The sequence below is a fragment of the Diabrotica undecimpunctata genome, chromosome 3 (assembly GCF_040954645.1).
Source record: "Diabrotica undecimpunctata isolate CICGRU chromosome 3, icDiaUnde3, whole genome shotgun sequence".
In the NCBI taxonomy this organism is placed as follows: Eukaryota; Metazoa; Arthropoda; class Insecta; order Coleoptera; family Chrysomelidae; genus Diabrotica; species Diabrotica undecimpunctata.
Window position 1 is genome coordinate 103,389,688 of NC_092805.1, and position 12,045 is coordinate 103,401,732.

A 12,045-nucleotide genomic window follows, 5' to 3' on the forward strand; every position below is an offset into this window, starting at 1 on the left:
TATACTAAAATGTAAAAATATTTTATATATTTAAAAGAATTTTTTTATTTAAATGAGTGTCAGTTTATTACATTGTGAATAATTATGAATATAATTATTAAATATATTTAACTGATGACGGAGGAATAGCCAGAATGAATATGACTTCTGCAGAAAGATTTCACTTGCATTTTCTATATTCCGTAATTATCCCCTCTCACTCCCACTTATCTGTACCTTACAATCGCCAGACACTTTCTCTTTCTATCACTATTTAATCAAATATAGCTTGTCCTTTTTTACTACATTGAATACTATATTTCATCACCTTTTTTCAATAGTACATAACATAATAATATTTTTGGAGATGACATAAGACATAACCTATTTTTAAGGACAGCTGTTTTTAATAGATAGATGTAAATTTGTGTACCGTTCACCGTTCTTTGCAGTGGCTTCAAAATTTGAAGAGTTAAAGATTTAAAACATATTACCCGGTCACTCTAATTACAATAAATAGTTTTGCTTTAAGTGACATATCAAACAAAACTTTCTAAACAAATAAACCACCCACATACTTCCAGATTTGGATTATTTTGTAAATAAACTTTTGTGCTTGTACATCTTGGTGTATAAGAAAAAAATTCATTAGTACATTTATATTATGTATTTTAACAATGGATCATAAAATTATTATAAATCAAAATATGGTGACAAGTGTTATTTATTTTATATCAAACTAAAATTTATACACTTTGCATTTTGCAAACTTATCTTTCCAAAAAAGGAAAAAGGTGTAACAGTTACCCTATATAGAAACTTACATATAATGGGTTTGAACTTTTCAACACATAAATTTGTAAGCAATGTTACAGGATATGTAACAGGAAGAAAGAGGAAACTATGTGATTCAGAAGATGAGGAAATAAATAAAGTTATTGATATTGCCCTACATACTCCTAAAAGGTAAGTAATTTTAATATCAATTAGCGGTTTAATGTTGCATACATATACATTTATTCAATTTCAGCATGTTTTGTGTTCTTATTAATTCTATGTAAATATTTAGGTCATGGTTATTTTAGTTTCCAAATATTTCATTCATACTTATTTATATAAATAAAGAACAGGTATTGCACAAGTAAAGAAAACACAATTGATGTAAGATTTATTTTAAAGCAAAATACAATTGTTTTGGATGAACAGTTCTTAATTATTTATTTCTATAAAAGCTTGATATTCCCATTAATAAAAGTTAATAATAATCCACATGTATATGATACTAAGATGGAAAATACATGCACCCATTTTTTTCTGTTTAACTTGTAGTACAAGATCCCACTGCAAAATCATAACACATTCAATTTGCCAACTTGGACGGGAGAGTTATACCCATGAGCGAGTTATATTTTTTTTATTGCAACTACAGTGGTAATGCATGATTTTTTCTTAAGTGTAGTTTTTTAATTATTCATTTGGCCATCCAAGTGTATAGACATATTCAGAGCTCCGCTATCTAGTCAGTGGTAATTAAGTAGTAATTAAGATATCATTAGTCGTGAGTGATATCAATGGCCATGGCTGTAAGCTATCACTATAAATTCAAGTAGACTTAGGTAAGCAAAATATTTAAATATTTATAATGTTTCTGATTCATACCGAAACAGATGCATTACTAGTCCAACAAAATAATGCGATGTTCGCAGAGAATACACAACATTTACAAAATGAGCAGTCACTTTATAATGCATGGTGTCAGTCAGAAGAAAATATTCAGAAACTTAATATCGATAATCAATGGTTGAGTCAAATAATCACTGTTATGGAAAAGAGATTAGCACAGCTGGAAAAAGATGAACAACATACAGAGTTAAACGCAAGTGCTGATAAGTCACAAAAGAAATTAAAAGCAGATAAACTTGAATACTGCACCAATGAAGAAGATTTAGCATATGAAATGGGCTGGATAAGAAACAAAAACAGGAAAACTAATAAAAAACATAAAATGGATACCTCATTATTTCCTCCCTCTCCGCAAAGGTCAAGTTCAGAAACACAAATTGAAAAACCAATCAAAAAACCAAAACCACCACCTCAGGTTGTAGTAGAAGGTTTTCAAAGTGCTGTTGACTAATACGCACCACGATGAGCATCATCGCTTTTAAGATCTTCCAATTTTTCTATTGGCCGAGTGATTTGAAAATGCCATATAGAAATATATAAATATGCGACATTTTCAACTCAGCCAGTCTGGTATTGGCTCCCAAATAGGGTCTCCTGTACCCTGGGAGTCTGATGTCTGGGCTCTGCTCTGGTTCTCCGAACATTAAGACTCTGTGGCTGGACCTTGTCCACCTCCTAAACATTGTTTTATTTTATCTCCATGTGAGAAATATTAAGTATCCACTGAATATGAAATATATGCAGAGGGCTCTTCGAATAGACTGGTCGAAAACCCTCTATAAGACACCGTGGGAATGGATAAGTGACTGTAGTTTTCCAGACCCTTTCTTCCCATCTGGTGATATTGTCACCTGACTTATTCAACATTTATGCTAAACAAGTCATGAGGATGGCTTTAGATGGATGGGCCCTTGTAGTAACAGTGGCTGGTAGGAAAATCTCCAATTTAAGATTTGCTGATGACACTACACTTATAGCAACAAATGTTTAATCTCCTGCTAAGAGTTGAGTACGAAAGCAATAAAGTTGGTCTAAAAATCAATAAGCCAAGACAAAAATAATGGTGGTCGACAAATTTCACACTATTCACCTGACTAACATGTTACATGAATACCAGATAAAATATTTTTCACCTAAGAAGACCGCTTTGCAATTAAATGCTGGTAACTTTATTACTAGTGGACCAGATAAGCGGCGATATATTTTACATTACCTTTATGAATAACATTTTACTGCTCTGTTGTTTCAATCAGCACTGCTCAACAAGTTATCATTTATTGGTTTTAATATTTTATTACAATAGTATGAGTACGGAATATTTATTTAAACAGTGAATTTATTACATGTTATTTTTTTGACGTGACAACGTCTTAAATTAGGTTGTGGCTCGGAGTCATTCATGAAAAAGTGTAACGCCCGCTCACGTCTGTTACAGTGAGTCACTGAACGACAGAGAGGCCCGCCGGACCGGCGAATGCCTTGCGTCTCTCTCCCACTCAAACATGATCGGTCCGCTGAGCGCGCAGCACTAGAGAATTAGGCGCGTTGAATCGGTGCGTGCTTCCGTGCTTGTGTCTCTGTCTTTCTCGAGCGTTCTTGGCGTTCAAGACACATTACAGCAGAAACACTTCCTTTCATTTCATATTTCTCCTATCATCGTCCTATCCTCAACAAAATCACTCAAATAGAAATTAGTTAAGTTTAAGTTTACATGTACAATGTTTTAGTAAACAAAATATATTTCTATAGTTAAAATTTGTGCAATTCTTATTTTCATTCAATTCCTTGTTCCTATTGTGCAATTTAATAATATTCATATCAATAAATATTCTACCGAGAAAAAGACGTTGTCACGTAAAATCTTCGCCCGTAAAACCGACTTTACAGGCAACCGATTTTTTTTTATGAGGAATTGAAATATGCAATAAAAAATAGGGGTTGTCATTTAAAATTTTAAAGTTGCACCCCATTTCACCCCTAGGGGTGGGGGTGGAAAATAGTTTTTTTTAATTTTTTCTGACGTATCGTATAATGTAGGTTTACCCATTAATCAAAGTTATACCTTTACAAGAACATATTATTTGAAAAATAAGGAGTAAATACCATGTGTCATTATAATTGTAATCTCCTTTATACACACTTTAAAAATTTGTTTAGTAATGTATTTCTTAAATCCACACAATCATTGAAAAATGATTCATGCTGTTTAAAAATATCTTTCTGTTAACGACACTGTCATCGACAAAGTTGATCAAATTCAAACGTCATCATTTCTCTTCTGTTTATCGTTAAAAATTAATTTATGGTCGTGGGTTGTATTGGTGTTATTTAATAATTTCACAAAATACATAATCAGCAAAAATCTTATTTAAAACATGCGAACCGTTTTTGCAATCACAATCAATGCAGTGTTTATGCTTGTTTAGCATTGGCTGTTAAATAATTTGTGTTCGATTGTTTCGTCTGTTGTACAACCCTCATCCTTTTTAGAGTGTAGTAGTTGTATATAAGTACCTATTTTTTATAGTAGTGTAGTGAAGCGGTACTTTAAAGCAAAATGAGTAATTTGCAAGAAAATAAAATACAGTCGAAACGTAGAGTGTTATCTCCAGAAGAACGGTGTTTAGTTCTAAAAGTCGAAAGTTATTTCAATTTGGAAAAAAATAATATGGGTCCATTGACATCTGTTATGGCAGTTCAGAAACGCACATGCTATGCTTGCGGTATCTCAGAAATAACATTCGGAAGAATTAATAACTTGAGTGAGGATGAAATAAATAAAGTAAGCAAGAGAAATCGGCGACGTCCAAAAACTTTAGATTTGCACCAGTCAATTAAACTTGCAATTAAAAATATCATATATATATATATATATATATATATATATATATATATATATATATATATATATATATATATATATATATATATATATATATATATATAATATGTATAAAGCCAAAGAACATGTAACAGTTAGTGCTGTGTTACAAAAAATAAAAGACAAGGGACTGTGTGATATTAGTTTAACAAGTTTGTGGAGAGTGCTGAAACATTTAGGTTTTCGATATAAAAAGACAAATAATAGACAAGTATTATGTGAACTCTCTAATGTTGTTTAAAAACGGTGGCATTTTTTTAAGAAACTACATGAACAGTAAACTGTCTGTAAACGTCTGATACTCTGAGGCAAGTTGTATTTTTAGATGAAACTTGGTGTTGCGTTCTGCACATACGATGACCTCAATATAACAATTGGGGTCATCCTGAAGGGGGAGAGAAGATATTTTGTTCAATCTAGAACTCGCTGGTTGCCCCCTTTCGGATTGGGTATGTATATTAAAATAAAAGAAATGAAAACAAGTGGACTGTATAAAACTCTATTTTAACACGAAGTAAAAGCAATCATAAATATACATAACCCAATATACCTACAATTATAAATAAAGAAGAATATAAACTTAAAAGAAGAAGAATATATGTAGTACAAACTTACACACAAAAAGAGAACCATAAACAAAACAAAACTGTCGATTGTATATATACCACGTTATAGATAGAAATAATATACAAAAAATAAAAAATATGAATATATATGTCATATAAAAACAAATTATTAAACTCAATGCAAAAGTATACTCATAATACACATTATGAGTTAATATTAGGTAATAAAATACACAACACTGTGATATATATACAAAAAGAATAGTGAAATTATTATAATATGAAAAATATACAAATCTACATAAAGGTAATGAAATGTTCTCAATCAAGTTCAATCGCGATCGCGGCACAACTGATAAAGTTCCAAACAAATATCAAATAACAATACCAATGTACGTACTTGATATATCCAGCAACATAGATTAATGGTGTATTGTTCCTTACCCATTGAAAAGATGGCACTCCGGCCACCGCAAAAAATATGTCTTCACGGACGAATAACAGGAACCACAAAATTTCTAATTTCAACTTTTCTGCATCAAACCGACTTCCTCGGTCAAAGGACCGCTGGCAAGTGTGGTAAGGTACTCTTAACCCAAACGCACACACATGTGTGTGGTTTGAGAGATAAAACTCGACCCTGATTGTGTAGATGCATCGCTTATCTCCAATACACATCTGTGTCATTTTGCAGATTGCCCGTCTCGTAGCATGTAGTTTTTAACCCAGATGCACCCTTATACATGAAATCTTGATATACGGGGAGAATCAAAACTACCATAAAGTCTTAATATTTAATAAATGTTTATTAACAGTTGCGAAACTGCAACATTCTCCCCGCGTTGGCATACGTGCCAATAAAACATAACTGTACTTTGTACTCCCGACGCACTGTACAAATTAGGAAACCGTAAACACTTCTTCGGTTACGAAACGAACGCCACACTTACAATCCTACAAAGCTATACATTTACAAAAGAGCACAAAGAACAATAACTTATACATACAACAATAAACTTATACAACAAACGATAATAGGTTACAAATACATAACTACATACTAAATATACATCACTACAATTATACAATTCTCAGTACTATACATAAAACAGATTTCCTCTCTTATAGGAAGTGCATTCCTCTATTATCCTAGGATACAATACATGAACTTGAAGCCATCGAGATGTAGCTATACAAGCGAATCCTCAGGATATCATGGATGGACCAGTTAACCAACGGGACCGTATGAAAAAGAACGAGGAAAGAAAGAAAAGTGATGTATATGATTAGAAGGCAATAATCAGAAAGTCTCGGACACATGATGAGAGACGGCACTCAATATAAATACTACAAATAACCTTCTAATAGTTCTCGAAAAGCAAGGAAATGGGAGAAGACAAATATCCTGGTTAACAAACCTAAGGAAATGGTTCTCCGCAACAACAAATAAGTTAAGGACAAACAAACAGAATAATTGTAGCCCGAATGGCCACTACAATATTCGAAACGAATAAGCAGCAAAGGCAAAAGAAATATCGTATGAATTATAACACTATCCCTAGATATTAGCAATCTACCTGGACAGACATAATCATGACGAAAATGTAAAATGAAGAAACTCTATTCTTCCATAAGCTTTATCCATAAAAGATAATTATGATAATTTAAACAACAATAAGCAAATTATATCTCAGGTTGAGACTTAGCTCCATCTCATAAAAAGGCAGTGAATAAGCTAGTAGTAGACTTAGTCAATTAGAATTAATCAAAATTACGATAAATAAAGAAATAAAGAATAGATAAAATACGAACATTATACTATTCAATAAACAAGGCTTTTATACATAGTAATGCAATTTTGAAATGAACAAAAACAAAAATGGTGCGGCTCCTAAGAATTCTTTGCACCTAAAGAATTCGTACAATGTCAATAGAAAATGTCTTAACTCTCCAAACGTTGAAACCGTTATTTTATTATAACGTGGCGCAAATACATAAACAAATAAAGCTACGCAAGCTTTAAGCAAAAAGTATATCCCATAATCTACGGCAATAAAAAGAAATCTCGAACAGGTAACACAATGATGGATGGGACTCTCAACATTATAAAATGTGCAACAACTAAGTCCGAAATGATCTCTACAATTGGACGTACCTTGGTTCCCTACATGGCCCAACTGTACGTGTGTTTTAAACATCTTCAAACCAACTAGATTGTTAGAAGAAAGAAGAAAAGGATGCTTTTGAGCATAAGGAATGGTAGCATTCCTCAACATACCGCTAACTGTCGTACGGTGAATAATTTCCTCTGGAAATAAATTTGGAATATCCAACTGATTATCCGGATTGGCAATACCGGATGGCAACGATTCCAATATACGAGGAAACGAGAGACTTTTTAAGTCTTGAACAATAAGCAATTCAGCTTGCTTTTTACAAACGTTTCTGATGAAACAAGACACAAATGCCTTTACTCGGCGTAAACTAGAAAGATAGGAGTACGTTTTAAACATAAGTACTCCGAATGCTAAATCTAGAGATGGGTGTAATGCCACTCTAGGAACTTTTGACGCAATTATGGTCGCAATATCTAAGTTATTAGATTCTTTAAACTTGTCTCTGTCACGAGACGACAAGAATTTTGGCTCACAATGCCAAGATTTTGATCGAGCAAGTGTATCGGGGTTAGCTCCCCGCGAAGCTGTATTGGCAGCGTCATCATCAGACACCCCATCATGGAAGTCGTGCAAAGAAAAATCCTTGGGCAAGGATTGAATATTAGAATGGGCCTGAGGCCCAGAGAGATGTAAATCATTAAAGGATAGCCCCGTAGAAGAACTCGCGTTTGTATGAGCGTCACGAGTCTTATAGGACTCACTATCATTTACCATTGTAACAGGTGGAAGGGAATATGCAATACTGCTAAGACCATTAGGTAACTCCTTAGGAACAGTATCTACATGAGCTAAAGTCGATGATAGCTGACGTGACGAACTAGGCGCCATCAAACGAGGTATTTGAGACGTAGATGTCTCGAAAGAAGGTTGAGGTTGTGAAATAGATGAGTTTTTTGACATATTACTTTGAGAAGATTTAACTACATTGAGTAGATGGCATAAATCTGAAATAAGTGTGGAAGGTCTTTCCCCCACATGTAACCTAGAAGAACAATGGGATGCACTACCTACTTTATAATACGTAAAGGATGAGAGGACGGGCTCCCATATTATAAGTCCCATTGCCTTACAAAACAAATCATCTACAATGTTTCGATCCTCGCTATCTTCAGCGGAATCTACCAATAAGTTCTCGATTGCATCCTGTGCGCATTCATATTTATCATACTCAACCTGTAAATACTCACGACGAACTTTCAAAAGATAATCAATATCGACCAATGAAACATTTTCTGCAATCCAATTACAGTGACGAATAATTGCATTCTTTGCAGACCGTCTCTTGAATTTGAGGGTTTCCATTGTTTAGACAAAAATGGAGCAGCTACTATATAAAACTGACAAGACAAAGAAGAAAAAGATTGTGAACGAGTAAAAGTAATTGTAAATCTCTGGATTTTTTAGAGAAACAAACCAAAGAGATACTTGTAATAGTCGAAAGCAGGTCTCTATAATAAGACAACTACAAACAAAATAAAAAAGAACAGTCTCCACAGACCAGGTATCTTATCATTGAAAAGAAATATCCCAACATAAAACGATTACAATCTGTTACTAATGGCCAAACAATCAGGAAAAATTCAACAAAGAAAAATGGTTGCATTAACCAAAATACTTTTTCCACCCTCAAAAAACTAACGAACACAAAAGAAGAAATGTCTCTACAGACTGGGTATCTTTTTTCAGAAAATAAATACCCCAATTTAAATGGTTATACTAACCGCAAAAACCGCAAAAAGGTCTCTAGCATAAGAAAACCCTCCAAAAGTAAAAATAAAAATGTCTTTCGGCAAACTGAGTATGTGCTTAGACAAAGAAATACTCCACTAAAAGCACCATCAAAAAATCAGCAAGAAATGGGTATAAAAACCTGAAAAAGGTCTCTGTCATAAGAACACCTTGAATAAAGTGTATAAAAAATAAAGAGTCTTTCGACATACTAGTTATCTTTTAGTATAAAATAAGTCTCAATGTAAGATGGTTATAAAAACCTTAAAAAGGTCTGTAAAAAGAGCACCTTGAAAATTAATTAATGTAAAGTACAAAATCGTCTTTTTGCAGACAACTGGATATCTTTTAGTATAAAAGATATACCGTAATGTAAAATGGGTATAACAACCGCAAAAAAGGCCTCTGTCAGAAGAGAAGTTCGAGAAAGCAATCTAAAAAGAAATAGTCTTTCGGCAGACTAGGTATCTTTTAGTAGAAAAGAAATATACAATAAATGGTTATAACAACCACGAAAAGAAGGTCTCTGTCAGAAGAGCACCTTGAACAAAAATGTAAAGCAGAAATATTCTTACTGCAGACTAGATATCGTCTTTCGGCAGACGATTAGGTATCTTTTTACATAAAACAAATACCTGACTATATAGTTATGATAACCGCAAAAAAGGTATACAGTAAATACACCTTGTACAACGTAAAAAGTAAAATGTCTTTCGGCAGACTGGGCAACTTTTCAGATAAAAGAAAACCCGACTATACTATGGTTGTGATAACCGCAATAAGGTCTCTAGCATAAGAGAACCTCGACAACGAAATAGTCTTTCGGCAGACTACGTATCGTCTTTCGGCAGACGACTGGGTATCTTTTCCAGCTAAAAGAAATACCCGACTATAATAGGGTTGTGATAACCGCAATAAGGTCTCTACCATAAGAGAACCTCGATAAAGAAATAGTCTTTCGGCAGACTAGGTATCGTCTTTCGGCAGACGACTGGGTATTTTTTCAGATAAAAGAAATACCTCAACTATACTATGGTTGTGATAACCGCAATAAGGTCTCTAGCATAAGAGAACCTCGACAAAGAAATAGTCTTTCAGCAGACTAGGTATCGTCTTTCGGCAGACGACTTTGTATCTTTTCAGATAAAAGAAATACCCCAACAAATAGCTATCACAACCGACTAGGCTCCTACCATAAGGAAACCGCAACTACACATGAAACAGAACATGGAAAAAATGTATCTACTATCAGAGAACCCTAAACAAACAAAAGAACAGAAAAAGAAGAAGAAAATCCGGCTCGAAGGACCATTATGTTGCGTTCTGCACATACGATGACCTCAATATAACAATTGGGGTCATCCTGAAGGGGGAGAGAAGATATTTTGTTCAATCTAGAACTCGCTGGTTGCCCCCTTTCGGATTGGGTATGTATATTAAAATAAAAGAAATGAAAACAAGTGGACTGTATAAAACTCTATTTTAACACGAAGTAAAAGCAATCATAAATATACATAACCCAATATACCTACAATTATAAATAAAGAAGAATATAAACTTAAAAGAAGAAGAATATATGTAGTACAAACTTACACACAAAAAGAGAACCATAAACAAAACAAAACTGTCGATTGTATATATACCACGTTATAGATAGAAATAATATACAAAAAATAAAAAATATGAATATATATGTCATATAAAAACAAATTATTAAACTCAATGCAAAAGTATACTCATAATACACATTATGAGTTAATATTAGGTAATAAAATACACAACACTGTGATATATATATACAAAAAGAATAGTGAAATTATTATAATATGAAAAATATACAAATCTACATAAAGGTAATGAAATGTTCTCAATCAAGTTCAATCGCGATCGCGGCACAACTGATAAAGTTCCAAACAAATATCAAATAACAATACCAATGTACGTACTTGATATATCCAGCAACATAGATTAATGGTGTATTGTTCCTTACCCATTGAAAAGATGGCACTCCGGCCACCGCAAAAAATATGTCTTCACGGACGAATAACAGGAACCACAAAATTTCTAATTTCAACTTTTCTGCATCAAACCGACTTCCTCGGTCAAAGGACCGCTGGCAAGTGTGGTAAGGTACTCTTAACCCAAACGCACACACATGTGTGTGGTTTGAGAGATAAAACTCGACCCTGATTGTGTAGATGCATCGCTTATCTCCAATACACATCTGTGTCATTTTGCAGATTGCCCGTCTCGTAGCATGTAGTTTTTAACCCAGATGCACCCTTATACATGAAATCTTGATATACGGGGAGAATCAAAACTACCATAAAGTCTTAATATTTAATAAATGTTTATTAACAGTTGCGAAACTGCAACACTTGGATTTTCGCTAAAGGAAATATGTCAAAATCATCCTAGCAAGATGGCACCATGAAATGTTATTCTTCTAGTCGTTCCGATAATGGTAAACGCTACATTATACTTCATGCTGGAAATGATAAGGGTTTTATTCTTGACGCTAGTTTAATTTTTTCGTCCACAAAGGATACAGGTCATGGAAATATGGATGCAAATATTTTTGAAGAATGGTTTGAAGAAAATTTGTTAAAAAAATTGGAGCGACCATCCATAATAGTGTTGGATAATGCTTCCTACCACTCAAGAGTAGAAGAAAGATTTTCTTCAAGCAGCTGGACAAAAGAAGAAATAAAGTTGTGGTTGACAGAAAAGAAAATTTATCACAGTGACATATTTTTAAAAGTCGATTTACTTCAAAGGTGTGGAGAGCACAAAATCCAAAAGAAATTTTTTACTGACCAAATGGCTCTTAAATATGGCCATGAAGTTCTTCGACTTCCGCCCTACCATTGCCACTATAATGTAATTGAGTTAGTTAGGGATATAGAGAAAAAATTTTATGATAAACATGCATCCAAAATAACATATAACGCTAGCGTTCTTAGTTTATGGAAAGAATCGCTAGAACAAATAAAGGCAGAACAATGGCAAAATTGTATTAGACATACGCAAG

General features: G+C 33.4%; 1 protein-coding gene across 2 annotated transcripts in view; it reads left to right on the top strand.

The window, feature by feature from the left end:
* Positions 1 to 338: 338 nt before the first annotated feature.
* The window catches only part of gcl (germ cell-less), a 116,008-nt gene continuing 104,301 nt past the window's right edge, over positions 339 to 12,045 (top strand). For both annotated transcript variants that reach the window (XM_072526453.1, XM_072526452.1), the window contains exon 1: positions 339 to 945. In XM_072526453.1, coding sequence (XP_072382554.1) covers positions 809 to 945 — 137 coding nt within the window. In that variant the 5' untranslated portion in view covers positions 339 to 808. The remainder of the gene's footprint in view (positions 946 to 12,045) is intronic.